The sequence below is a fragment of the Carcharodon carcharias genome, chromosome 4 (genome assembly GCF_017639515.1).
Source record: "Carcharodon carcharias isolate sCarCar2 chromosome 4, sCarCar2.pri, whole genome shotgun sequence".
NCBI classification, from domain to species: Eukaryota; Metazoa; Chordata; class Chondrichthyes; order Lamniformes; family Lamnidae; genus Carcharodon; species Carcharodon carcharias.
Window position 1 is genome coordinate 6,401,863 of NC_054470.1, and position 26,954 is coordinate 6,428,816.

General features: G+C 41.1%; 1 protein-coding gene across 1 annotated transcript; it reads left to right on the plus strand.

Annotated features, from left to right (window-relative positions):
* Positions 1-243: 243 nt before the first annotated feature.
* Positions 244-26,060, plus strand: LOC121276707 (cysteine dioxygenase type 1-like). Its single transcript, XM_041185254.1, has 5 exons — positions 244-481; positions 15,835-15,912; positions 16,639-16,793; positions 21,117-21,286; positions 25,054-26,060. Exons 1-5 carry the CDS (start codon positions 312-314, stop codon positions 25,081-25,083), a joined length of 603 nt encoding a protein of 200 aa, XP_041041188.1. The 5' UTR covers positions 244-311; the 3' UTR covers positions 25,084-26,060.
* Positions 26,061-26,954: the final 894 nt, after the last annotated feature.

The following is a 26,954-nucleotide window of genomic DNA, read 5'->3' on the forward strand; positions in this document are numbered from 1 at the left end:
ACCGTTCATCGTAAACCAAAGGGGGGTGATTGTGTGGGGGGATCATTTATTAACATAGCGAAGTGAGATAGCTGCTACTTTACATTTGGCGGTGTGAATTAATATTATCTGCTTGGTTTACGTGACTTCCACGCATTGTATTAAAAATTTGGAAAAGATAAATTATTCAGAGAGAGGAATTAAAACCCCCCCTTGAAGTGGTATTTGGTGCTTTCCCAGCGCTTTGATTGATGCCATAAATAGCAGGCGGCCGGCGGCTGGGCTAGTGCACTAGAAGAAACTGGGTTGTTTCATTGAGGGATTTCTTAGTCATGGAGCAGACTGAAATGCAGAAACCGCCGAACTTGGCTGATTTAATCCGGGTTTTGCACCAAATTTTTGCGAGGGACAAGATTAACGTGGACGAGGTGCAGAATCTGCTGGAATCGTACAAGAGTGACCCTCGCGAATGGCTCAAGTATGCCAAGTTTGACCAGTACAGGTGAGCGGTGGAGGCGAACCTGCATTGTAGTCGGCTGGAAGGGCAGCTCGCACTACTCTGCGTAAGCAGCAAACAATGTCCTTTGCATTAACCTAACAGAAAGCAGGGCTCCTGGGCAGGCCCTGCGGCTGAACACTGACCATTGGTGAGGCTGCTCGGGAGCCCCTTGGCGGATTCTAGCTTTTATGTGTAAATGTGCGGGGATTCCGCACTAACTCCTCGCAAACTAGTAAAAGCAATGCCATAGCTTTAAGAAACTTGATACACCGTAATCCGGAGGTTTGCTTTGTAACTGGTGCTCCCCTTTTGTTTTACATTTCATGATTTGATTCGCTACATTTCACCTAATAGGCAAAGGATTTTTGACCACGGATTTTGTACTTTGTAACGGGGATTTACTAATCATGAGCACGAATTTTATTTACTAATCCTGCTAAACCCGATGCATTTATATATTCATAAAAAAAGTCTCTTACTAAAGTACTTGCTTAAAGTACTAGTTTCGAATTGCGAACGAGTCGCTCCCTGGCTCCTACATTTCGTGCTCGGACTGTGGAAAGTTATGACAAAACAAAATTTCGAAATCGCACCACTTTTCCTTTAGCCTCCCAGTACTGGCTGAGAACGGCAAACAACATCTGGAAGTATTTATCAAAGACTAAAGTAAACCAACAATACTCAGCTACCTTTTTTTAAAAAATAAAGTTGTTTTTCATCACCTCTGAAGACAGTTCGCAGACTTAATGTTACTTTTTATATCTCGTACCCGTCCAGACCCGAGTGTTTCCAGCACTTTTTTTTTCTGTTTTAGTTGAAGTGGATTTTAAAAAGGGGCCGTGCCTTGTCTTGTGTAACTGACCCACTACCTTGTATTCTTACTCATTTGGCTTTACTGATTGCCTTTTTACGTCTTTTTTTAAAAAAAAAAGACGAGTGTGTCCACAACCTGGTGGGAAGGGCATTACGTGACTTTTGTTGACAAGGTAATGATAAATATTACAAAACATTTTAGTATAGTTCCGTTTTTCATTCATTCACAAGATGTGGGCTTTGCTGGCTGGGCCAGCATTTATTGCCCATCCATAGTGGGCTATGGTGGTGGTGAACTGCCTTCTTGAACTGCTGCAGCCTGTGGTGTGGGTACACCCACAGTGCTGTTAGGGAGTTCCAGGATTTTGACAGTGAAGGAATGGTGATATAATTCCAAGTCAGGATGATGAGTGACTTGGAGGGAAACTTCTAGGTGGTGGTGTTCCCACAATATCTGTTACCCTTATCCTTCTAGATGGTAGTGGTTGTGGGTTTGGAAGGTGTTGTTGAAGGAGTCTTGGTGAATTCCTGCAGTGCATTTTGTAGATGGTACACACTGCTGCTACTCCCTTGGTGGTGGAGGGAGTAAATGTTTGTGGGTGTGGTGCCAACTAAGCAGGCTGCTTAGTCCTGGATGGTGTCAAGCTTCTTGTGTTGTGGGAGCTGCACTCATCCAGGCAAGTGGGGAGTATTCTTCACACTCCTGACTTGTGCCTTGTAGATGGTGAACAGGCTTTGGGGAGTCAGGAGGTGAGTTAGTTGTCATATGATTCCTAGCCTGTGACCTGTTCTTGTTGTCATAGTATTTACATAGCTAGTCCAGTTCAGTTTCTGATCAATGGTAACACCCAGGATGTTGATAGTGGGCGATTCAGTGATGGTAATGCCATTGAACATCAAGGGGCAATGGTTGGATTCTTTTGTTGGAGATGGCCATTGCCTGACACTTCTGTGGTGCAAATGTTACTTGTCACTTGTTAGCCCAAGCCTGGATATTGTCCAGGTCTTGCTGCATTTGGGCATGGACTGCTTCAGTATCTGAGGAGTTGTGATTGGTGCTGAACATTGTGCAGTCATCAGTGAACATCCCCATTTCTGACCTTATGATGGAAGGAAGGTCATTGAAGCAGCTGAAGATGATTGGGCCTAGGCCACTACCCTGAGGAACTTCTGCAGTGATGTCCTGGAGCTGAGATGACTGACCTCCAACAACCACAACTATCTTCCTTTGCACTAGGACTCCAACCAGTGGAGAGTTTTCCTCTGATTCCCATTGACTCCAGTTTTGCTAGTGCTCCTTGATGCCACACTGTCAAAGGTTGCCTTGATGTCAAGGGCAGTCACACTCTCTCCTCACCCTGGGAGGTCAGCTCTTTTGTCCATGTTTGAACCAAGGCTGTAATGAGGTCAGGAGCTGAGTGGCCCTGGCAGAACCCAAACTGGGTGTGACTGAGCAGGTTATTGCTAAGCAAGTGCCACTTGAGAGCACTGACCCCTTCCATTACTTTACTGATTGAGTAGACTGATGTAGTGGTAATTGACTGGGTTGGACTTGTCCTGCTTCTTGTGTATAGGACATACCTGGGCAATTTTACAGGTGGATACCAGTGTTGTAGCTGTACTAGAACAGCTTGGCAAGGGGTGTGGCAAGTTCTGGAGTACACATCTTCTGTACTATTGCCAGGATATTGTCAGGACCTGTAGCCTTTGCAATATCCAGTGCCTTCAGCCATTTCTTGATATCACATGGAGTGAATCGAATTGGCTGGAGACAGGCATCTGTGATGCTGGAGACCTCCAGAGGAAGCCAAGATGGATCATCCACTCGACACTTCTGGCTGAAGATTGTAGCATATGCTTCAGCCTTATCTTTTGCACTGGCATGATAGGCTCCTCCATCATTTTGAGGATGGGAATATTTATGGAGCCTCCTCTTCCAGTGAGTTGCCATTCACAACTGGATGTAGCAGGACTGCAGAGCTTAGATCTGATCTGTTGGTTGTGGGATTATTTAGCCCTGTATTACTTGATGCTTATGCTGTTTGGCATGCAAGTAGTCCTGTTTTACCTTTACCACGTTGACACATTTTTAGGCTTGCCTGGTGCTGCTCCTGACATGCCCTCCTACACTTTTTTTATTGAACCAAGGTTAATCCCATGGCTTGATGGTCATGGCAGAGTGGTAATATGCTGGGTCATGAGGTTACAAATTGAGAGTTACAATGCTGCTGCTAATGGCCCACAGCACCTCATGGATGCCCAGTCTTGAGTTACTAGATCTGTTTGCAATCTACCCCATTTAGCACAGTGGTGGTGCCACACAACACAATGGAGGGTATCCTCAATGTGGAGATAGGACTTTTTCTCCACAAGGAGTGTGCTGTGGCCACTCCTACTGATACTTTCATGGATAGATGCATCTGTGGCAAGTTGGTGAGGATGAGGTCAATTATGTTTTCCCTCTTGGTTCCCTCACCACCTGCTGCAGACCTGGTCTAGCAGCTATGTCCTTTAGGGCTTGGTCACTAGTGTTCTACTGAGCCCCCACCTGGTGGTGGACATTGAAGACTCAGAAAATTCTGCAACCTTGCCACCCTCGGTGCTTCCTCCAAGTGGTGTTCAACATGGAACACTGAGGACTCCCAGGGCAACTCCCTGACTGCATACAACTGTGCCACCACCTCTTGCTGGGTCTGTCCTGCCAGTGGGGCAGGACATAACCAGGAATAGTGATGTTGGTGTCTGGGACATTTGTCTGTAAGATATTCCATGAGGATTACTGTCAGGCTGTTGCTTGACTAGTCTGAGACAGCTCTCCCAATTTTGGCACTAGCCTCCAAATCTTAAGAGGACTTTGTAGGGTTGACAGGCTTGAGATTGCTGTTTTGGGTGCCTAGATTGATTGATTCTGGGTGGTCCCTTTCTGGTTTCATTCCTTTTTGGCTTTGTAGCGGTTTGTTAATAACTGCCATTTCAGAGGGCAGGTAAGAGTATACCACATTGTTGTGGGTCTGGAGTCTCCTAGATAAGGACAGCAGATTTCCTTCCCTAAAGGGCATTAGTGAATCAGATCAGTTTTTACAACAATCGACATGGTCATCATTTAGACTTACTGGCAGATTTGTATTAAATTCAAATTTCAATTTGCCATAGCAGGATTCAAACCTGGATCCCTAGGTTTACCCTGGGCCTCTGGATTGCTAGTCCAGTGATAATACCACTACACACTACATCATCACCTCTCCTTAACTTGAGGAGTACACTTCTACATTGTTCTGTGCATGAAAAGTTTGTTTATAATAAAATATTAGAGTTTTTAGTTGCAACTTTTAGCTAACTAAGTTAAATTTTTCCTTCCCAGTTTTTTTCTTCCCTTGCATTTCCTAATTTATTTGGATAGTTAACTCTCCATTAAAAATGGAAACATGCTGGAAATACACAGCCGATCTCCCTACAAAGAGGGGGGAAAGTTAATGCTTTAGGTGTAGATATTGTTTTAAAGTTGGTGTGTTCAAGCTATCATGTAGTGAAACAAAAGTGATAGACCACAGATGTGGAAAGCTGAAATATAACCAGCAAATGTTGAAAATAGTAAGCAGGCCAGGCAGCCTCTGTGGGGAGAAACAGATTTAACATAAAAAAAAGCAAAATACTGTGGATGCTGGAAATCTGAAAAAAAACAAAATGCTGGAAAAACTCAAGTCTGAGAAACAGTTAACCTTTTGAGTCTGTATGACCCTTTGGAGCAGAAAGGTCAAAACAGACTTTTGTTGATGGCCTGTCCATATATATGTGAATTGCACTCGAGTGCTTGCACTTGATAAGTTTCTTTCAAGGGTTGTCAAGGAATTCTTTATAATGGTTGAAGTTGGATCCATAAGAATAGTTTTTAAAGGGAACAAGTATTTCATAATTAAAAGGACATTGGGAAAGAGCAGTGGGTAAATGTGAAGACGTTAGATGAGATCCAATGCAGTTCAGACTTGTATCTCTGTCAATTTTAATGATTAAAGCTTAAATCTTAATTTTTTTTGTGGTTACTAACTAACCGATAATTTTATTGTTTCACACCAAGCATTTGCAATTTTTATTCTAACCTGGGATTTCCTATACTTTTTAGATTACATTTATAAAAGTTTGCATGGCTTTCATTACTAAAGTACTGTAAGTCAACTTTTCTTGGATAAGACCCCCCAAAGCCTGGCCACCGTTTACGAGGCACAAGTCAGGAGTGTGATGGAATACTCTCCACTTGCCTGGGTGAGTGTGGCTCCCACAACACTCGAAGCTTGATACCATCTAGGACAAAGGAACTTACTTGATTGGCACACCAGCCACAAGTGTCTGCTCCTTCCACCAATGTACAGTAGCAGCAGTGTGTGCCACTTACAAGATGCACTGCAAAAATTCACCAAGGCTCCTTAAACAGCATCTTCCAAACCTATGACCACTACCATCTAGAAGGACAAGGGCAGCAGATAGATGGGAACGCCACCTGGAAATTCCCCACCAAGCCACTCACCATCCTGATTTGGAAATATATTGCCATTCCTTTGCTGTTACTGGGCCAGAATCCTAAACTCCCTCCCTAACCACACTGGGTGTACCTGCACCACATGGATTGCAGCAGTTCATGAAGGCAGCTCTCCATTAACTTCTCGTAAGCAATAAATACTGGCCTAGCCAGTGCCCACATCCCATGAATGAATAAAGAAAAACCTTTCTTTGATCAACTTCTTCTGTTTGTACTTATTTGTCATTCACACCCAATTAAATTTTTAGCCCTAAACTTTGGAATATTATCTTTTCATTTGAAGAATTTGTGGAGTGAGCAGAAGGCTTTGACACTGCTGTGGTTTTGCTTTGAACTGACTGAAGTTGTGCAAATCTGCAGTTGGCCTGGGTCTTGCTTACAGAATTGCACTCCAGCTTTTTTGCATCATTTGCAATATAAAACTGACATCTTTGGTTCCACTAAAATGTGGCCTCTGTCTTAAGTAGCAGCAAATGTGCCTCATTTTGTCCAATTAAGATTCATCAAACTATTGTTGGTCTGCAGATTTGACGCCACGTAAACTCTTGTTTGCTTTTCTGCTACTCAGAAGATTTTGGTAGCGGAAAGCAGATTGCTTCCACCCTTATAACATTTCTGTGGCATTCAAAATGCACAATTTAATGCATTCATTGCACATAACTTTGTGGCTATATAAACACATGTTAAGAATAGGTAAACAATGGGCAAAGGGAGAAAGTAAATCATTACAGGGTTGATTGTTATGGTGGCTATGGATAAAAATGTATCCCAAGGCTTGGTGTGGAGGTAATTGAAATGGAGTACTATAAAATATGGATGACTAAGTACATTTCAAGTATGAAGGGTAAACTGTAATTACTTGAATCAGCTTGCAATTCCAGATTTGAGATCAGTATGCACCAGGCTTGCCTCCTGATGGGGGACTTGCAATTAAACATAAGGACTGAGAGCCCAAGGCTTCAGCAGTGGTCTAGTCACTGGCTTCAGGCTGCCTGCCCTCTCTGTATGCAGATATATGGGATAGCTGAAAGTTGCACTAACTTTTGGTTGTCTTTGCCTTGTCAGAAGGTTGAGGGGTAGTTAACCTGAGGGAGGCCTGGTGTAAGGTCTGCTACCAACCCTTTTTCACCCTAATGTCTAGGGCCTCTTACTTAGTAGACCCTTGCTTCCATCTTGGGTAGTCCCTTGGTATCAGTGGTGACTTGCTTTTGCTCTGGTTTGATGGGGCATCAGTAGGAATGTTTGACCACTTTAGTGATGTCCTCAATGTGTCCCTGAAGCATTTTTTGCTGTCCTCCTGGGATTCTCCAGCCATGATGATTATCAGGTAGAGCAGTTGCTTTGGGGAGTCTTATCTTTCCAATTACACCTGCTGCAAGGATAGTAAACTGCCTGTACCAGGCAGTTGGTGTGGCCCTTGCAGTAGGTGGATGGGATGGTGAAGTAGTGCAATAGAACTGGAGACCATGTCATGAACTCCATTCTTTTTCATGTCCCATATGATTAGATATAAAATGTGCCCCTGGAAGGTACAGAAATCTATCTCTTACAATGATGCAACATATCAGTGAATGACTCTCTTGAGCTGGCTCTTTTTTGGTCACACTTAAGTCAGTAACTGAAATTTTCCCTCATTGCATTCATGTTCATAATCCCAAAGCAATTTGTTGCTTCATCTTATTGCTTGCAGGTTTAGTCTTGTTTAGTATTTTAATAAAGCGGTTAAATTAAATCATAAAGGCAGCTTCAGTTAATACTCTCCTAAACAATAGGACTGACTTTTTTTTTGCTGTCACCAAATGCATCAAATTGTCATTCCTGATTCTTGCTATCTGTTCCTTTCCCCCCCCCGCCCAAACTTATAAAAGGCTTGCATTGCTTTTACTTTCAGTATCTGCATCTGAAATGTTAACCTTCCTGTTTTCCTTGGCAGGTGATGGTTTTACTTGCTGCTGCCATGAAAGGAACAACATGCAAATCTGGAGTTTAAAAACCACCTTGTAATCAGGATAATATATGACAGTGGCAAGCTGCCTGTGATGAGATTTTTCTTGCCTCTTGTAATTCTGTTCTGTTAGTGTGTAAGGGGATCGGTATTGAGTTTAACTTAATCATGTTTCAGATGCAGATTTGCTTAACCATTGAAATTCTATTTCTATGACCATCCTCCACTTTGATTAGACAAGACCCAAGACAATTTGGATTCCTAGGTAGAAAATAGATGTCAGATTTCCACACTTAAACCCGGTGTCTTCAGTTTTTTCAAAGAATAATGGTGTTCTATGGGTTCTGAGAAAATGCTTCCTTGAGATTCAGATCAGTTCCTAGACATTCAGTGATGGATGTGAGGAGAGCCAAGTCTTCTAGAAGAAGAGCAATGATTCTAAAGGAAATCCAATCTTGCAAGCAATTGAAACATGGATTAGTAATCTTAAATGGCTGCTGCTGCCGCACCTTATAGTGACACTTGCACTTCCCGTAATGTGTAAATTTAACTGAAGGAATGGTGGCAGTGGTAACTGTGCCAAGAGACCAGTTCAAATTCAACCATGGCAACTGGGGGACATTTTGAATTTTAAATTAATCTGTACTAAAGTCAGTCTCAGTGATACTAAAGCTATTGAATTGTGGATTGAAAATAAATCTAGTTCACTCTCCCTTCCTTTAGAGAAGGGAAATCTGACTTTGCTAGGTCTGGCCTACATGTCACTTCAGACCCACAGCAATGTGTTTGACTCTTAACTACCCCCCTGAAATGACCTAGCAAGCTATTTGGTTGTATCAAGTGATTATGGAAAAGTAAAAAGAATAAAGCCTGCTTGGCCACCCAATATCATCCTAGGGAGCAAAAATGGCAAAGGCCCACCTTGCCCATTTGATCCTGCAAATGCCTTACAACCAATATCCCAGAATCTTCCATCCACAGCAACATATCTGCTCCTCCAGCAGGATAGACCTACCAGAAGTGACAGCACAGTGGTATAGAGCTAGGGAATGGCCCTGGAATCCTTGGCATTCTCTGGGCCCCTGAAGTTTCATGGCATCAGGCCAAAGATGTGCAAGGACACCACCTGCTGATAACTAACTGCCACCCTGCCTCAGCTGATGAATCTCTATTCCATGTTCTTCACCGCTTGGAAAAAGCACTGAGGGTAGCAAAGGCACAATGTAGACTCTGGGTAGGGGATTTCAATGACCATCACCAAGACTGACTCAATAGTAACACGACTGAACAAGCTTGCTGATAAGTCCTGCCAGACTGGGACTGTAGCAGGTGGGGGGAATGATCTACATCCTCGCCAATTTACCTGTTGGAGATGCATATTTCCATGAAAGCACTGGTAAAGGTAATACCACAGTCCTTGTGGAGAAGTCCTGTTTTCACACTGAGGATACCTTGCATGTTTGGCACCACCACTGCTAAATGGGCTAGATTTCAAACAGATCTAGCAGTTCATAACTGGGGCTGTGGATCATCAGCAGAATTGTATTCAACTACAATCTGTAACATTGTGGCCTGTTCTTGCCCCATTGAACTCTGGCCTTCTACAATTAATTATTCTTACTCTATCATAAGGTTTCGGTTGGCCATGGAGGTGCAATCCAATGATCATTTTCTTGGCAGTTTTTCATGGTGATCCACCATTGCCTTCCACTCTCTCAGCAGGGTGAGGAGGCAGGCCCCAAATCTACCTCTGCTAGAACAAGAATCAAACTGGTGCTAGTGATGTTATTCTGAACTACATGTTAGCCAACTAAACTAACCAGCCCACTAGTTAACATGATTACTATTTCCCTAAATGATCCCCCATTGAGTTTTGTCCCACATCATTACCAAGAACCAGGTCCGGAAATGCCACCTTGCTCATTGGACTGGAAACCTATAGAAAATGCTCCTGAGCATACAAGGGGCTTTTCCCCTGTATCCTTTGGACTATTGCTATCTCGGTTTTAATTCAGATAATTGAAGTCTCCCATTATGACTAACTGGTATTCTAGCACATTCTTGCCATTTTCCTTGCAAATTTGTACCTCCTATCTTTTAGGCTATCAGCTAGTAGTAAATATATAGGATACACCTGAGCAATATAATGGTGTCTTTATGGTTTCTGGGCTCTAGCCAAAAATTGTCATTGACTGACTCTTCCCCCAACACCCCCTTCCTCTCCCCACCCAACTTTCCCAGACATGCCTATCTCATTGCTTTCCTGAATACCTTTTTTATCTAGGAATATTTAGCATAAGGGCAGTTAAGCCCTTTAAGCCAGGTTTCTGTTTTCACCACACCACATATTCTCACATGGTTATCTGTAGCTTACCAACCTTGTTTGCCACACTCCTCATCTTTACATATATGCACAGTAACCCTAATTTTTGACCTCCTTCTTAATTTGACCCCACCTAATATCTTGCTATTTCCTACCATAGTTCTATGTATCTGTCCCAATTCTGTGCTTCTCGTGAATGTTACTGCCTCACTTCCCACCCTCTGCCAAATCAGTTTAAACCCTTGCCAATACCACTGGAAAAATGTCATGCAAGGAAAGGCATCCCTGCTCTGTTCATTGGAACTACCTTAGGCCTAAAGTGGTTCCAATGTCATATAAACATATGAATTTGGAGCAGGAGTAGGCCATTCAGCCCCCTGAGCCTTCTCTGCTGTTTGACAAGGGTATAGGCCACAAATTGTCCATCTTAACAGGAGTTGATCTAATTCAGTCTTCATCATATTCAATGTTTCCACTTCTCTCTGGGGAAGAGAATTCCACAGACTAATGACCTTTTGAGACAAATTTCTCCATCTGTTGTCAATGGGAGATACTTATTTTTAAACTGTCCCCTAGTTCTAGTCTCTCTGGCAAGGGGATACATCCTTTCAGTATCCATCTTGTCGAGTCCTCAGGATCTTGTATGTTTCAGTGAGATCACTTCTCATAAATACCAATGGATACAAGCTCAACGTTTTTCCTCAAGACAACCCCTCCGTCCACGAATCAGCTGAGTGAACCTTTCTAACTTGCTAATGCAAGTATATCCTTCCCGAGACCAACTGTACACAGTACTTGATATGATCTTACTAATGCCCTGTATGGTTGTAGCAAACCTTCCCTACTTTTATTTTCCATTCTCCATGAAATAACACATCCCATTTTCCTTTTTAAAAACTTGCTGTACTTCACTAACTTTTTGTGATTTCATGCACCAAGACACCCCAGATCCTGGTCTACTTCAGAGCTCTGAAATCTCTCCATTTAAATAATATTGTACTTTTTTTCTGTTTTACCAAAGTGGACACGTTCACATTTTCCCACATTATACTCCTTCTGCCAATTTTTTGACCACTCACTTAACATATCTGTATAGAAACTCTACCTCCTGTTGACAACTTGCTCTCCAACCTACCTTTGCCTTCAGCAAATTTAGCAGCCATACTTTTGGTTCTTTCATCTAAGTCACTGATATGAATCATAAATAGTTGAGGCCACAGCACTGACCCCTGTGGGCACTCTACTTGTCACGTTGCCAACCCAAAATGAGCCATTTTATTTCTATTCCACTTTGTTAGCTAACAAATCCTCTATCCATACTAATGTTACGCCCTCACCACCACCATGCCATGAGCTCTTGTGTAGTAACCTTTTTGAAGTGGCACCTTATCAATGACTTTTGGAAACCCAAATACACCACATCTACAGGTTCCCCTTTATCCACCTTACTTATTACTTCCTCCAAGAACCCTCTAAATTAGTCAAAGATGATTTCCCTTTCTCAACCATATTGACTCTGCTTGTTTGCATCAAGTGCCCTACAATGACCTCCTTAATAGATTCCAGCATTTTCCCAAGACAAGCCAAGTTTGGCTAACTAGCCTGTAGTTTCCTGCTTTGTCTCCCTTTTTGAATAGGCATTGTATTTGTTATTTTCCAAGCTGATGGGATCTTTCCAGAACCTAGAATTTTGGAAAATTAAAACCAAGGCATCTATAATCTCAGCAGCCACCTCTTTTCAGACCTTGGGATAAAGTCCATTAGGACATGGACCTTTAGTTCTAATAGTTTTTACTGTACTCTTTCCCCTCGTGATTGCAAATAAGTTGTCCTCTCCCCTCCCTTTTATCTCTTGATTTGAAGTATTTCTGGGATGTTATCTCCTACAGTGAAGACAGTGTCTGTCTGTCTATCTGTTATTTCTTCATTTCCCATTATTAATTCCCCATTCTTACGCTCCCTACTAATCTTTCCTTGTATATCTGTAGAAACTCTTGCTATCTTTTATTTCTAGCTAGCTTTCTCTCCCTAATTTGTTCCTCCTTATTACTATTTGGCAAATCTTTGCAGCCTTTTTTATTCTGCTCCATCTTCTGAGCTTCCACTGATCTTTGTGGAATTATATGGGGTTTTCTTTTATTTGATACCATTGCAACTGGCTTAGTCAGTCACAGATGATGCATCCTTTCTAAGATCTTGCACTAGAATGTATCTTTGAGTCTTGTGAAATATGCCCTAGAATGTCTTCATAGTAATAAGGAAGAACAAATTAGGGAGAGAAAGCTAGCTAGAAATAAAAGATAGCAAGAGTTTCTACAGGTATACAAGGAAAGATTAGTAGGGAGTGTAAGAATGGGGAATTAATAATGGGAAATAATGTCATCTGTACTGACCTATCCCTTAACATAATTCCCAGATAACTTTATCCAGCTGTTTTCAGATCTTTGCAATTGCTTCTATATAAGTTTAAAACACTTCTCCTATGATGTCATTAATCCTGGTCATTGCACATTTCCAGATCTAGAATAGCCTGCTCTCTGGCTTTAAAATGTGCTGCTCTAAGCATTTGTCCTGAAAACACTGAGCTCACCTTACAGGCTACTGATTTTTGTCCAATCTATATAGTGATTAAAATCACCCCATGATTATTGTTGTACCTTTCTCACAAGCCCCTCTTTTATTTCTTCCTGTATACCCTGTTCTACAATGGAAGTTACTGTTTGACCTATAAACTATTCCCACAATTGACTTCATACCAGGAATCTAAAACTTCCTCCTGCACTGTCCCTCCAGCCACTTAGATCTTTTTTCCTCCTATTTATAGACTTGCTTGCATGTCATGTCAGGGGTAATCAAAAGATTACCCCCTTAGGCTTCCTGCATGCTAACTTCCCTCTTGGCTGTCAACTTTGACTGTAGGACCACATTCCTCCTTTACTTATATCGTAGATACTAATTTGGACCATGACTAGCTGTTCATCCACCATGTTTTGCAACTCCCTCTCTCCTGAGGGCTCAGCAGCTGGCCTTGGTGCAAGGGAGGCAACATGCCATTCTAAATTCAAATCTGCAGCCCCAAACTATCTGTTCCAACTATCTAATGCCTATCTCCCAATTTTCCTGAGACAGCCATGGTGCCCTTCACTTGGTTCTGGCTGCACTCTCCAGATCAGCTATCATTCTAGGACTAAGTACTGGTTGGAGCAAGAGCAGCACTCAGGACTTCTGCATTACTTTCCTGGTCCTTTCAACTGCATGGTTGTCACCCATTCCCTCTGTACCCTTAAGCTGTAGTGTGACCACATCATCTATCAATGTGCTATCCATGAAGCTCTCAACCTTGCAGATATGTTGCAGTGATGCTTGGGCTCAGTTTGTGTTACAGCTGCCAATACTTCCTATCTTTTTTCTGGTTACCTAGGACAGTGCCCTTGACTTCCCACATGAAGCAGAATGTGCACTCCACAGGTCTAAACTGCCCTGCTATTTATATGGGACTTGCTTACCAGCTACTCAATGAGCTGCTTTTGCTGTGTTGATGTCATTTGAGAATTGAAATGCTTTTACTTAATCTGATTATCCAGAAGTCTTGGATCATAATTTTATAATTTTTTAAATTAAAGCCTACCAGCATAATCACTCAGCTGTAAAAACAAAAAAACTGCGGATGCTGGAAATCCAAAACAAAAACAGAATTACCTGGAAAAACTCAGCAGGTCTGGCAGCATCGGCGGAGGAGAAAAGAGTTGACGTTTGAGTCCTCATGACCCTTCGACAGATCAGTTCTGTCGAAGGGTCATGAGGACTCAAACGTCAACTCTTTTCTCCTCCGCCGATGCTGCCAGACCTGCTGAGTTTTTCCAGGTAATTCTGTTTTTGTTTTTAATCACTCAGCTGCTTTGTTTATTGTGGTATCACTCCTTTGATCTGAACAATTTTTGATTTGACTCCTGGCTGGTGCTGTCTTCAGCTGCTGCTGGTATCTCCAATTGGACTTGTGCTATTTCCATCCTCTCTGCTAGCTAGTTCCATATTCTCATCAAACTGAATACTCAGCAGCTTGGACAATATCTGTGGTGAGAAACAGCTAATGTTTCATACACTACCAACACCTGCAAAGTTTTGTCTTTGCTACATTCATGTCATGCTTTGGGTAATGAAATTTCTCCTGAGTTCTTTACTGGGCTGATTGATCTCTAACAAGTGAAAACCTTTTCTCACCTGTCATGGCCCCTATGTGGTCATTTTCTTCAACCTCCTCTCCTGAAGAGCCCAAGCCCAGCTATTCCTGATCACCTTTGGTTCTAGTATCATCTTTGAATATTTTCTTGCACCTTCTCCACTGCAGCTATTGTGTTCATAGTATGAAGATCAGAACTGTACTTGGTACTGGTCTAACCAAGGTTTTACTGAAGCTTCAAACAACATTTCAGTTCTATACCTATAGAAATGTTTTATTGCCTTATTAACCTGTGTTGCTACCTTTTAGCAGTTAGTATATCTGTGTGCCCTTGGATCCCTTTTTGCTTCTGTACCTCCTGTAAATAGATATCTTTGCAGTACCGTAGGCAGGATTTGGAACTTGAGGATTCTGATTGCTGGCACAGTCCTTGAAGCATCACTATCAGAAATGATTGTTGGCTTGTTGATCTTGTTATCTGCTCAGCAGGAACAGAGGTTGGAACTCCAAGCCCTGACAGCATTGAGTTCATGTGCACGCACAGAAGAGTAGTGGCCTGCACATGCACAGTTCTAAATTTTTTTTCTATTCTACAGAGTATGTACACAAACAGAAGGATGTCAAGCCTAGGTCAGGTAACCCGATGTGGTATACCTTGGCTGCCAAATGCCCCATATAAAGGGGGCAGGGAGAGGTCCCAGGCAAGAGAGAAAGGACAAACAGGTCCCAGTTAAATACTTTTTTAAAACAAAAAATAAACCAGCTCCTAAGTTTTATAAGGCTCTGGGATGCAGGCTTTGAGTGCTTGGGTGAAGCCATGGTAATTGAAGAGGACTGAAGCAAAGATATTGCTTTGGAGAAGTTGTTCTCTTCACAACCAAAGATCTGAAGCCGCATTTGTAACTTAGTGCCTGCATGTCTACTCAGGAATCCAGAGGATTGGAATTTTAGAAAGTGAGATTGAAACCCTGGGGGCTGAGCCATTGTTGAAGACAATGGAGTTGGAGTGACTTTGGAGGTTTTAGAGATTAGTTGGCTTGCAGTGTGACTAACATCTGGGTGTGAGAAATCCATCAAATTTGTTTTGTGCAACAAATAGCAGATGTGACCAGTGTGGTGTTTGACCAGTTTTCATGTTAATTCACAGGTACCTCATTATTGCCCTGAATGTTAAACTTTACTATACAAGGCTTGTTTTTCTTTTTGTCTTTGTTCAAAACCTGTGGAATCTTGTGGCTTTTTTCTTTTAGAAAATGTGTTGAATCTCACCTTGTCTACATTAAGGAAAAATGTTATTGGTCAATAACAGGATCTTGCCAACAATTTGGGTCTGGCCAAGGATCATAACCATGATCCAAGTAAATCCAAATTATTTTCATCTATATTGGCTGAGACTTGAGGACCTATTTTCTTTTGCCAGATGTAGCGTTTCAATGCTACCATAACCTAGCAAATTGAGGCATTCAGATTTCGTGCTTCTGGTTTATAAACACCCTTTTCTAGCTTGGATCTTTTAGTTTAGACACTATATAATTACTACAAATGGCTTGTTTTCTTCCAGGTACACAAGGAACCTTGTTGATGAAGGAAATGGAAAGTTTAATTTGATGATACTGTGCTGGGGTGAAGGCCATGGCAGGTGAGCTATTTAAATAATTCAAAAGCCTTTTTGTGCTTTGATTTGAGCCATAAAAAGATAAATTGTTTTCTATATCATAGGTTTGCTTTTCTTTCCTCAAACAAAGGGGAATGGAAAGCAACTTTCCAGGAAAGTTATTACTTAACAGCAGGTCTGAAGATGAAGTGATTCAATAATATTGTTGCCTTCTATCTAATTTATAATGAACAATAATGCTGAATCTCAAACTGATTAAAAATAGAAGACCCAATTGTAAAGCAGGCTTATTCTGCTTGGCTATTTTTGGAATGTTGAAGTCTACTTTTTTTTTTTTTTTGCAACAATTTTTTTTATGGCTGAGTGGGCTGGCAATGTGCACTCTCGTCACTGGCTTTTTTTTCCCTCTGGAAAAGCTACAACAAAGTGAGTAGCCCTGTGTGGGTTTTCTTCTCTTTCCTTTCCCTTGCTTTTCAATGGAAAGCACAGGGTCTCATGTACCATGTTTGTGGGTGTGGTTGTGAAGCTGAGCATGTTCCAGTACACTGCATTTATGTCTGTTCATCTGTTCAGTAATAGCTGAATTGTGGTCATTTGAAAGCTGGTCAAAGATCTTAATGAAAATTCAGCCAGTTTTGAGGAAAAAGCAGGTGACTTTTAATCCCAGTGTGTTCATCATGCCAAGTGTTTTAATCAAAATTAAAATGGAACCACTTTGAGTTCTTGACTTTTTTTTTCTCCATATTATAGCAGTATCCATGATCATGCTGATTCCCACTGCTTCTTAAAAATGCTTCAGGGACAGTTGAAAGAAACTCTCTTTAACTGGCCTGATAGTGAGAAAAAAGAGCTGACCAAGAAATCTCAGGCAATCCTACAAGAAAATCAGTGTACCTACATCAGTGGTAAGGCTTCCATATTCAAAGATCTCAAGAAAATATATAGCTGAGATTGCAGTTTTGCTTTTGATGTTGTCAACTTGTATGTTTCTTGTGACTGTCTTATCTTTATTTGTGATCTGTTTTGTGTCCTCTTGCATGCCAAGGACTGTTCTGTGATTGCTGGATAGAAACATGCTATTCAACAACAAGCTGTAACATTTTGATATGCTTTACAATATTTAAGAGGCTGATACCCATGTTGGGATTGGGGAAATGCGTGTCAGACATTCCCAACTTCAGAAACAAAGCCTATCGTCTCTACCTGTACCCACCATACTTTCATCTCCTGGAGATGTAGACAAGTAGAGTTTGTTTGAGGCAGCATCAGGATTGTGGGTGCCAGTGCAGGCTGTTGGAATGCCCACCATGGCTTGCTGGGATAACAACCCAACTCCCCAGCATGTTGTTTTGCCCCTAACCCTTGCCACACTCCCCATATTCCAGTGTATCCTGCCATTATTACAGCACAGAAGGAAGCCAAGCCATTCAGCCCACCATGTCTGCACCAGCTCTCCAAATGAGTATTATGACTTGCTTGCCTTTTCTCTGACCCTGCACATTGTTTCTATTTAAATAATCATCTAATACTCTTGATTGAGCCTGCTCCCAGGCAGTGCATTCCAGACCCAAACTACTTGCTGTGTGAAAAGTTTTTCTCTCATCACATTTGCTGCTTTTGAAAATCATAATCTATGCCCTCTCATTCTCTATCCTTAAGAGTAGGAACACTTCTCCTTTATATGCTCTACCCAGCCCACTCATGATTTTGAACACCTGTTAAATCTCCCCTTGACTGTTGTCCTTGGAGAACAGCCCTCACTTTTCCAATCTATCTTCATAACTGAAGTTTCTCATCCCTGGAACCATTTTTGTAAACCTCATCTGCACTCAATGCATTCACATCATTTCTAAAATGTGGTGCCCAGAACTGTACACAATACTTCAGCCAAGGTCTAACTAGTGCCCTATACCGGTTAAGCATAACCTCCTTGTTCTAATGTACCCTATGCCCCTATTAATAAATCCTAGGATACTGTATACTTTAACTGCACACTCCACTGTCCTACCTTTAATGACTTATGCACATATATGCCCAGGTCCCTCTGCTCCTGCACATCCTTTAGAGTTGTACCTCCTATTGTCTCCATATTTTTCCTACCAAAATGAATCGCCACCCACTTTGCTGCATTGAACTTCATCTGCCCACTCCTCCTGCTTGTCTGTCACCAAATATCCACTTTGTACAGTCCTCAGGAGCCTTGTAAACAAAAGGAATCCTTTGAAATGTGTATTTCATGTGAAAAATGCACTTACTATGAGGACCATCAATGGAAAAACACAACCATTCATGAGATGAGGGGAAAGATAAATCCCCTCAAGTGGTCATTTGTAAAAGCAACATCAATCCTTCAATAATCTCTTAAAATGTGAACACAGCCCTTTGCTGAGAAGTGTTTTTCTTTTACCTCTTAACACTCAGCCATGTATTCATAATGGCCCCAGCTGCCAAAACAAGCCTTTGGAAACCATTTTAAGCTGCTACATCAATGACCTTCCCTCCTTCATTAAGGTCAGAAGTGGGAATATTTGCAGATTTATGTTCACCATTTGCAACTCCTCATGGAGACGGATCACTTTTTAGTAACCATGCAGTGAGCCTGGACAATATCCAGGCTTATGCAGACAAGTGACAAGTAACATTGCCTGGCACTTGTGTGGTGCAATGAAAGTATCCAAAAGAGAATCTGACCATTTCCCATTGACATTCAATTGCATTACCATCACTAAATCCTCTACCATCAACACCCTGGGGATTACCACTGACCAGAAACAGAATTGGACCAGCCATATAAATACTGCAGCAACAACAGCAGGTCCAAGGCTGGGAATTCTCTGGAGAGCAACTCACCACCTGACTCAAGTCTGTCCTCACTTGTCTTCCCAAGGCCCATCCACTTGCCTGGATGAGTGCAGCTCCAGTAACACCATCTCCGAGCAGCCCCAAATTTCAGTTGCAGAGAAACTGATTAATCATTAAGCAGATATGAAAGGTCACCATCCATCTTGCGTATCAATGGCCTCTAACTTCAAATCATTCTACATGGGCAGAAGTATTGTTAATGTGGTCACATGACTGAAACTGACAACAGATAAATCTATTGCCCCAAGAACCAAGGAGAAACCAGTCTGCCTGCAAGCAAGACCACAAACAGCAGCAAGGTCTGTGCCTTAAAGCTGGAGACTGGAACATTGTAAAATCTCCAAGCCTGTTACTTTTTAAAGTCCGCTAGTAAAGAAAACAAACCTAAGACAACAGGAAACTAACTTTGACCTCCTGAAAATCCACCTGAGGGAATCCTGCAATAACTTTTTTAATCATTGAATTCACCAAGCTATACTTGAGTAGAAAAGAACTTCTTTTACTGAGCCTGTTCTGACTCTAAATCCTGGACTCCCTTGCTAATACCATTGTGGTACCTACAGCACATGGAGCAGTTGGGGATGGCCAATAAATGCTGGTCTAGCCAGTGATTCCTCCACATCTGAACAAATTAAACTTTAGCCAAGATTTTGCCCTTGGCAGGTGCAGGTGGGAGCGGTCAGAAACCCAATCACTGCCCGCGATCGGGGCCAGACTGTGATTTCATGCTGGCGGGCCAATTAAGGCCTGCCCAGCATGAAACCAGCTTCAGTGCTGCCTGTGTGATGGGGTGGGGTTTTGATGAGGGTGAGCACAAACTTCTGCGCATATGAGCAGGTAAAGCTCCCTGAGGTATGGAGCTGCCTCCGGGGGATGAAGTGTTTTATTTCTTAAAATCAGTTTTTTAAAGTCCCCTCACATGAGCAGGGACACGATATTAAAGAAATGTTTACATTATTTAATTTTGTAATAGCTGTTGGAAACCTCATCCCACCTGTAGATGCGGTTTCCTAAAATATCCAAAGGCTGCTTGGCCTTTTTGCCTGGCTGCCAACTGGATAGGCAGCAATTTTTTTTCAATTATGACTTTAATGGCCTTAATAGACCTTAATTGTCAGCAGGCACACTGCCCACTCCTGTGTGTGTGCAATGATGTCAGGACACTTGTCTGATGTGTCATTTTATGCTCATCTGGGTTGAGTGTTCTGCCTGAGGAGTGTAATATTCTTCTGGCCTTGCTTTTTGTATCTTAACAAGGAGGCACAGGTTTATATGCCTGAAGTGTGAATATATTGTTTCTATACCACTTTGTCTCTAGTCTCATTTGAGACCTTTTTTTGTTTGCTCGAAATTCCCAAGTTCATCCAGTGACATAGTCCTGGTTTTTTTTTTTCACTAAACCCTGATTTAATCAAACGTGATTTGTGGTGTGTTGAGTAGTTTGAAGTAAGTTACCTCGTGTTTCCTGTGGAAGTTGAAAAATGCTGTTGACACCTTGAAGAATGCCTTGGTCACCATTTTTTTGTAAGCTTGATTTTGACTTTTGACATTAGCAGCCGGATTGAAATTTTGGGCTGATTTGTTGATTGCCCACTCTGGCTATATTTGACATTGAATAATTTCATGTTTTGGTAGAGAAGGAACAATGCACTTTTAACTGTAGTAACAGCATCAAATTGCATTTATATTGTACTTCTAACATAGCAAAATATTCCAAGACATTCACCACCTTCTCAAGGGTGGTTAATTAGGGATGGGCAATCAATGCTGGCCTACACCACATCTAGTCAGTATCAAAAATACTAAGCATACATGTTGCATGTTAGTGATTGGAAGACTAATCAGAATGTTGTTGGCTTCCATTTATGCTGTGCCTTATTTTGGTGAAACTTAAATCTCTGCCTAACCTATTGAGAGCAGCTCTAGCATTTGTGTAAAAGTTGCAGTAAGTAAGGGAACTAGTACACCAAATATGTAACATTTAGAGGCCCAGTAGAGGAAATTTGCCAAGCTACAACTTGCCAGTCTCTTGCTACTGTGTCAAGTAGAAATTGAGTTTTTGGTTATTTTAAAATCTTTTCTGAAAGATGGATGAATAAAAACTGAGCCTAAACAGTGTAATTCTAAAGTCTGTTGCTGAAGTTGAGATTTTTAGATAAAGCATGGCTACTAAAGGCGAATAGATTTTGTGTCCTGCCAGTTGCTTCAATGAGCATCAATAAAAGTTGTCTTTGATTCAAGGTGTTAAGTAAATGCATGATTGAAGTTCAAATGAAATGTTAAATCTCTCTCCACAGGTGCTAGCAACCTGAGTATTTCCAATATTTTGCTTTGAATCTAAATCACATGCTGTTTCTGTTTTTTAGATTCAATTGGGTTGCACAGAGTTGAAAATGTGAGTCACACAGAAGTAGCAGTCAGCCTTCACTTGTATAGTCCTCCTTTTGACTCTTGCAACTGCTTTGATCAAAGAACTGGATATAAAAAGAGAGTGAGAGTTACTTTTTCAAGCAAGTATGGAGAAATAACTCCCCATGTAAGTATTTTGTGCATATAGTCATTCTGTAGTACAGAACTTAAAGACTTGCTGCCAAAGCTTTTCATCTTGCACTCCTCAGGACAGATTTGCATGAATGCCAATTGTAAAGGGAGCACCAATTTAAACTACTTGGCAAGTGTGCTGATTTTTTTTAAACTCATTTACAGGGTGTGGGTGTCACTGCTAGGCCAGTATTTAGAAGTGCTCCCATGGAGAATCCACCAGGGAACAGTTAACTACCAAGCTTTTGTTTAAATTCAAACCAGACAGCTCAACACTAGTCAAGGCATTGCCATGGGGAATGAACCAGGGAATGGCTGTCTCCAAAGCTTTTTTGTGCTTTTCAAAAAGTGTGGACACATTCTGTCTGCAAAGGACAGAGCCCTGTGTGTAAATGTATGTAATGTTTAGCACATGTAGATCAGCTACACTAAGCCTGACTGATGACCTTAAATTGGTTTTCAGCACAATAAGGATTGTTTCATAAGTGCTGTCCAATCGTAGAATCACATCTAATGTTGGACACAGTCTGCAAGCACAAGCTGGTTTGGTATAGCCTATTGCAAACGGCTGAAAGGATATGCTGTTTATACAATTAGCCAGTCGTTGGGTCAAAAGGCCTATATACCTAGTATCTCACTGATATTGATATTTGTATCACAATACTCATAGGCAAAATGTCTCCAGCTTAATAGCAACGTTTTTAATGGAGAACACTGCATAATAGCAATGTGAAATGGCGCACTTCACCTCACATCTGAGTCTCCTTACCTTGAGGTAGACTGGGCTCTCGCTCACGCTTTCCATTGTAAACGAGGATCATGTGTGGACTGCCTTTTTCAACTAAACAAAAGCTTGGGGTTCAACCATTCCCTGGTGCATTCTCCATGGCAATGTCTCTACCACTCAATCAACATTCAGTATAAGTTGTTGGTTTTTCTGCTGCTATGTCTTATGGTTGTCCCCTTTACTGTTTCTCATCTTGTATAGCTGTCCTGATGAGTGCAAGATGAAAAGCTTCAACAGCATGTCTCTTTTATCAATATTGTGTAAATTGTTAGGGGGTGGTTATGCCCAGTACTAAAAACCTTGGTGAAAATTCCCAATTATTTGATCATCTCCTTTAATGCATCACCGGGACATTGTACTCTATTTATTTGGGTGGATGGAGTGCATGAATTGGTAAGTCCCTGTTTATGCCCTGGCAGGAAATCCATCCCCGCAACCCCTTTGGATCAGGCAAGGGGATGCATTCTTTGCATCAATATTGTCACATTAAAAATTAAATGTTTTCATGATTTCAGGTTCACATTCTATTCCTAGTGTATATGAATAATTGGTTTGACTTAACTAAATTTTCACCCTAATGGTGAGTTCAGTACTTGGGCTCTGATTATACTGATTTATTTATTTTTTTTTTTTACATCTATTTTTACATTCCACTATGGCAAAAGCCACATGAGTTGGTATCATTTGCTGTAACAAAGGCAAGGCGATATATTGTCCTAAGTGAGATTGGGTTTGGGGGGATTTTAATAGGACCCATTCTGAGGCTTAGACCTTGTTCCAATTCAAATAGTGAGACCAAGCTAGAAACAAGAACCACCAGTTTAAAAATGGACCTTCACTACATTTGAAGCATGATAAATCTACTGCAATATAGTGAAAGAAAATGAATGGATTGGAATTGTAGTGCAGGGAAGGCAATATTTTAAACTTACTAGCAATTTGGCAATCTGATCTTTAACTTCTGAATATTTTGTAATTTTAAAAACCCAACTTTTTTTTACCAAATGTGAGATCTCTTGCCTGATTAGTAGTCTGAAAATGGTTCAATGAAAGATGCAGGTGTAGGTTTTTTGCTTACTTAACCTCTTTTTAAAACATTTTACTCTTTTTATTGAGCATTTTATTCAAAAAATGCATAAATAAGGATGTTTCAAGCTGAAGCTAATCTGAGGTTGACATTCTCTTTCTCCCCCCCCCCCCCCCCCCCCCCCCCCCCCCCCCCCCCGCCCCCGACACATGGAAGTCATTGAACTATGCCAGTAGGGCAGGAAGGCCACCCACAAGCTTTTCTGCCCCAGACTTAACTGGGAAGAGATGGGGAGGCAGCAGGGTTCCCACCTGATTTTTACTGCCCAGCCTCCCCTCCCCTTGAGAGGGCATTAAATTCTGCCTAGCATATTGGCAATCCTTGTTGTTTTTGCTGGAGCACTTCTACTGAATATCTGGAAACTACCTGCACTGAGTTTGATCTTTCCTTTTTTTCTAAAATCAAAACTTCAGGATGAGTGAAAGAACAGTTGACTTTTTTTTTAATTTAAATTGATAAATGTGTCATATCTATACCAGAAGTTTTAATTGCTTGCTAAAAAGGCTGAGTCAAAAATACAGTTGCTCTGATATCCATTACATTGAAACTGTTTGAAGTAATTCTAACACATTTTACTCTAATTTGTTTTTCTGTTCTTTAATGACTTGAATTAAGAATTACTATAGTGTTGCTAAATTATACTATGCATCAAGGACTCTAAGATACCATACACTGATATTTAGAACCACTCATTTCAGCATTTGTTAAATAAGTACAAGGTCTGGGGGCATTTTGTAAAGGAGTGATATTTAAGAATATTCAAAACTGAAAACAGTAAATTACTTCACTATTGGTTTCTTTATAACTGGCCCCTATAGTCAGCAGCCCTTTATTTGAAATACAGTAAAGACATTAGGTAGGATCTTCCAGCCTAACACTGGCAGAACAGGAAATTTAGAGTTGCAACAGCTCAATTTTCCTGTCCAGTGTGCAGCAATGCCTGCCAGTGTTGGAACCAGAAAATCACACCCACTTTCCTTACAAATGTAGATGAGTAATTGGAAAATGACTGGGGAAGGAAGTATTTGGTCTTTCGACCCATTTTTTTTTTTATTTTTAGCTGGTTAAAATGGAAAAACATTTAAACATAATAGTGTTAAGTTTATTGACCTAGACAAAGGTGGTTTAGATGCAATATTGAGGACTCTTTTCTGTCTCTGCTGTTGGTGCCTTGTGTTGTGCAATTAAACTCAAAAAGGACTTTTGGAATGATGTGCACACTACTGCCTAATATGCAATTTAGTCCCTGCAGTATAAGGGTCTGGCAAATACAGGGTTAATGTGGGACTGAGTACAGTACTACCCGCAGTGATATAAGAAGGTACATGATCTATATTCAGATCAGTGTGGTTTTGAACAAATACTGGTTAAGCCCTAAGCATGGAGATGGCTCCTAGCCTGCACCCTTTACTGTACATGTGTAAATAGTTCTCTATTGATAAAGACTTTAGACCACAGAAGACTACAATGGCTTGTTTAGGAGACACCATTCTGTAACCAACAGTTCCAAACCTGGCTTGGGAGATTTATTTGCCAAAGCAAATGTAGTCCAAAATCAGATTGGGATGTGTATTGAACTACTTCAGTCACTGATTTATATCTTGACTGCGGAAAATGTACTTTCAACAATTGGACCAAACCTTTAAAATTTGGTTAAGCATTAATCAGACCAGTGTGATAATGAAACACTGATTTGATCAATAAAAGCATGAATGTAGTAACCATTGATAATGGACTTCTCCATATTAGCCCAATAGTTTTCTGGGGAAATAATGGTTTAAACTGCTATTGGCTTGTGTTGAATAATCCTTTGTAAATGTAAGAGGAAAACCAACAATTTGTGGTTTAACAGGTTGTCACAGTCTTATCTTTGTTTTTTGACATGCAGGCAAAGACAGATTTTCAAGAGAACAATTGATCAATTCATCAACTACCAGGCCTGCTCAGTGGAATTTCTGAATGTGCCCATGTAATGTTGCGATCCATATGAAGCTGTTGATGACCTTCTTTGGCTTCAGCCTTTTTAATGAGGGTGGGGGGAGGAGAGGAAGAAGGAAAAACATGTAATTCTGATATGATCAATATCTTTCCCTGCATTCCAATGTTAATAGTTAATCAGATTCTAAAGTGAAGATTAAATAAACATAACTTTTTTATAGAAGCAGTCTTAGTAATTTGCTTTTCAGCATGGGGGTGGTGGAGTTTAATGTTATCAAAATGAGTGTTTCAATGATTTTGTACACTTGTAACAGAATATGCTAATGCTGCATAAAGACTTTGTTTCTTTTTAATGCAAACTGAATTTCCTAGTATTTACCACATTCTGAAATAAAATGCCAGTATTGTTCCTTCCATTGGAATTTTGGGGACTGTTTGGTTAGCTTGCATAACTTTTTAATCACATTGCAATATGTAATATATCTTCCTACAAGAAGACAGCTGTAAATGTACTAATTTTATTACAAACCTGTTTGCTTGAAACCTCACTTTCACCTAACAATGTCTAAAGTAACTTTTTTGTATATATTTTGAAAAAGCTTTTTAGTTTTTAGCTTTTGTCAAATTCCTGTATATTAAGTGCCTTTAGTTTATATAGGTAATGAAAATAGTAGTTATTCATTTTGGTATGATTAAGTGGTACATAATGGTGTGTGTGTGTGTGTATATACCCCACTAAATAAAAGCTTCCTCAAAAATCCCCCATTGGTTACCTAAGAAATTCATTGGAGCACCCTATACAAATGAATTTAAAGTAAATGGGCCTATTTCAAGGGAAAGGAATATGGTGGGTAGGTTGTTTTAATCTCTAGGCATTGAGGAAAATGGACCCTTTTGTAATAGTGCAAAATCATTTTTTCCTGTTGCTGAATGCAGAATAAATGTTTTCAATCTGAATGTTTCTTTCTTTAGAGCTTAATACTATTTACATCAATATTAAACCTTAATTGGTCAAGCATGTTATACATCGGAAAACAAACTATACAATGCAATTTTTTAATCTAAAACTGTTGTTGGGCCTAATGATTTCAATGTTTTGATATTGTGTGCTAGCCTACTTCCTGACATGCAAATTTAAAGTGGGTGGAGTTTAATAGCCACAGCATGTGGCCTATCCACCAGCTGAAACCAGTGGCAACCATGCCAGTGATTTTCCAGGAGGCTCAATCAGGCATCTACCTGGTCAGCACCAGGCTTCAGGGCTCCTGTCATAGCAATTCCTTCCCTCCCCTGACACACCCTATTTTTCTTCCTGCCACTGCGCACCCAACCCCCCCCAACCCTGAAATTCTGCTGGAGGGCGGCTATTACACCTCAGAGCTACCAGGCAATCAAAGGCCAGCAGTTCTCCAGCACTGCCATCACCAGCAGGAGGAATGGCCACCGCCAGTACTGCAGTGTGGCCTACATCATAGGTTGTCACTGGAGCTCCAAGACAAAGGTGAGTGGGATGAGTTTACCAGGGCCAGATTAGGACCTCCTGGTGGAGAGGGGTGCTCTCATTACAGGTATCTCTGGGTACAGTGTGAAACCAAGGAAGAATCTCCCTACAAAGCCTCTAGGCCTACCTGCTCTGGACTAAATCAGAGGGAGACAGGAAGGTGGTGGAACCTCTACCCTCATGCCTGATCACAGCCACCTCCTGGATTGGGCTGGGAGGTGGTGTGGGGGGCATTAAATTTCACCTCCAGCAATATCCTGCTAGTACTCTAAATAAACAGAGATCAACCCCATCTTTGATCTTCTCCACCAGCTTATTTTCATTTGTGAAAAATTGATTTGTCCAAAACC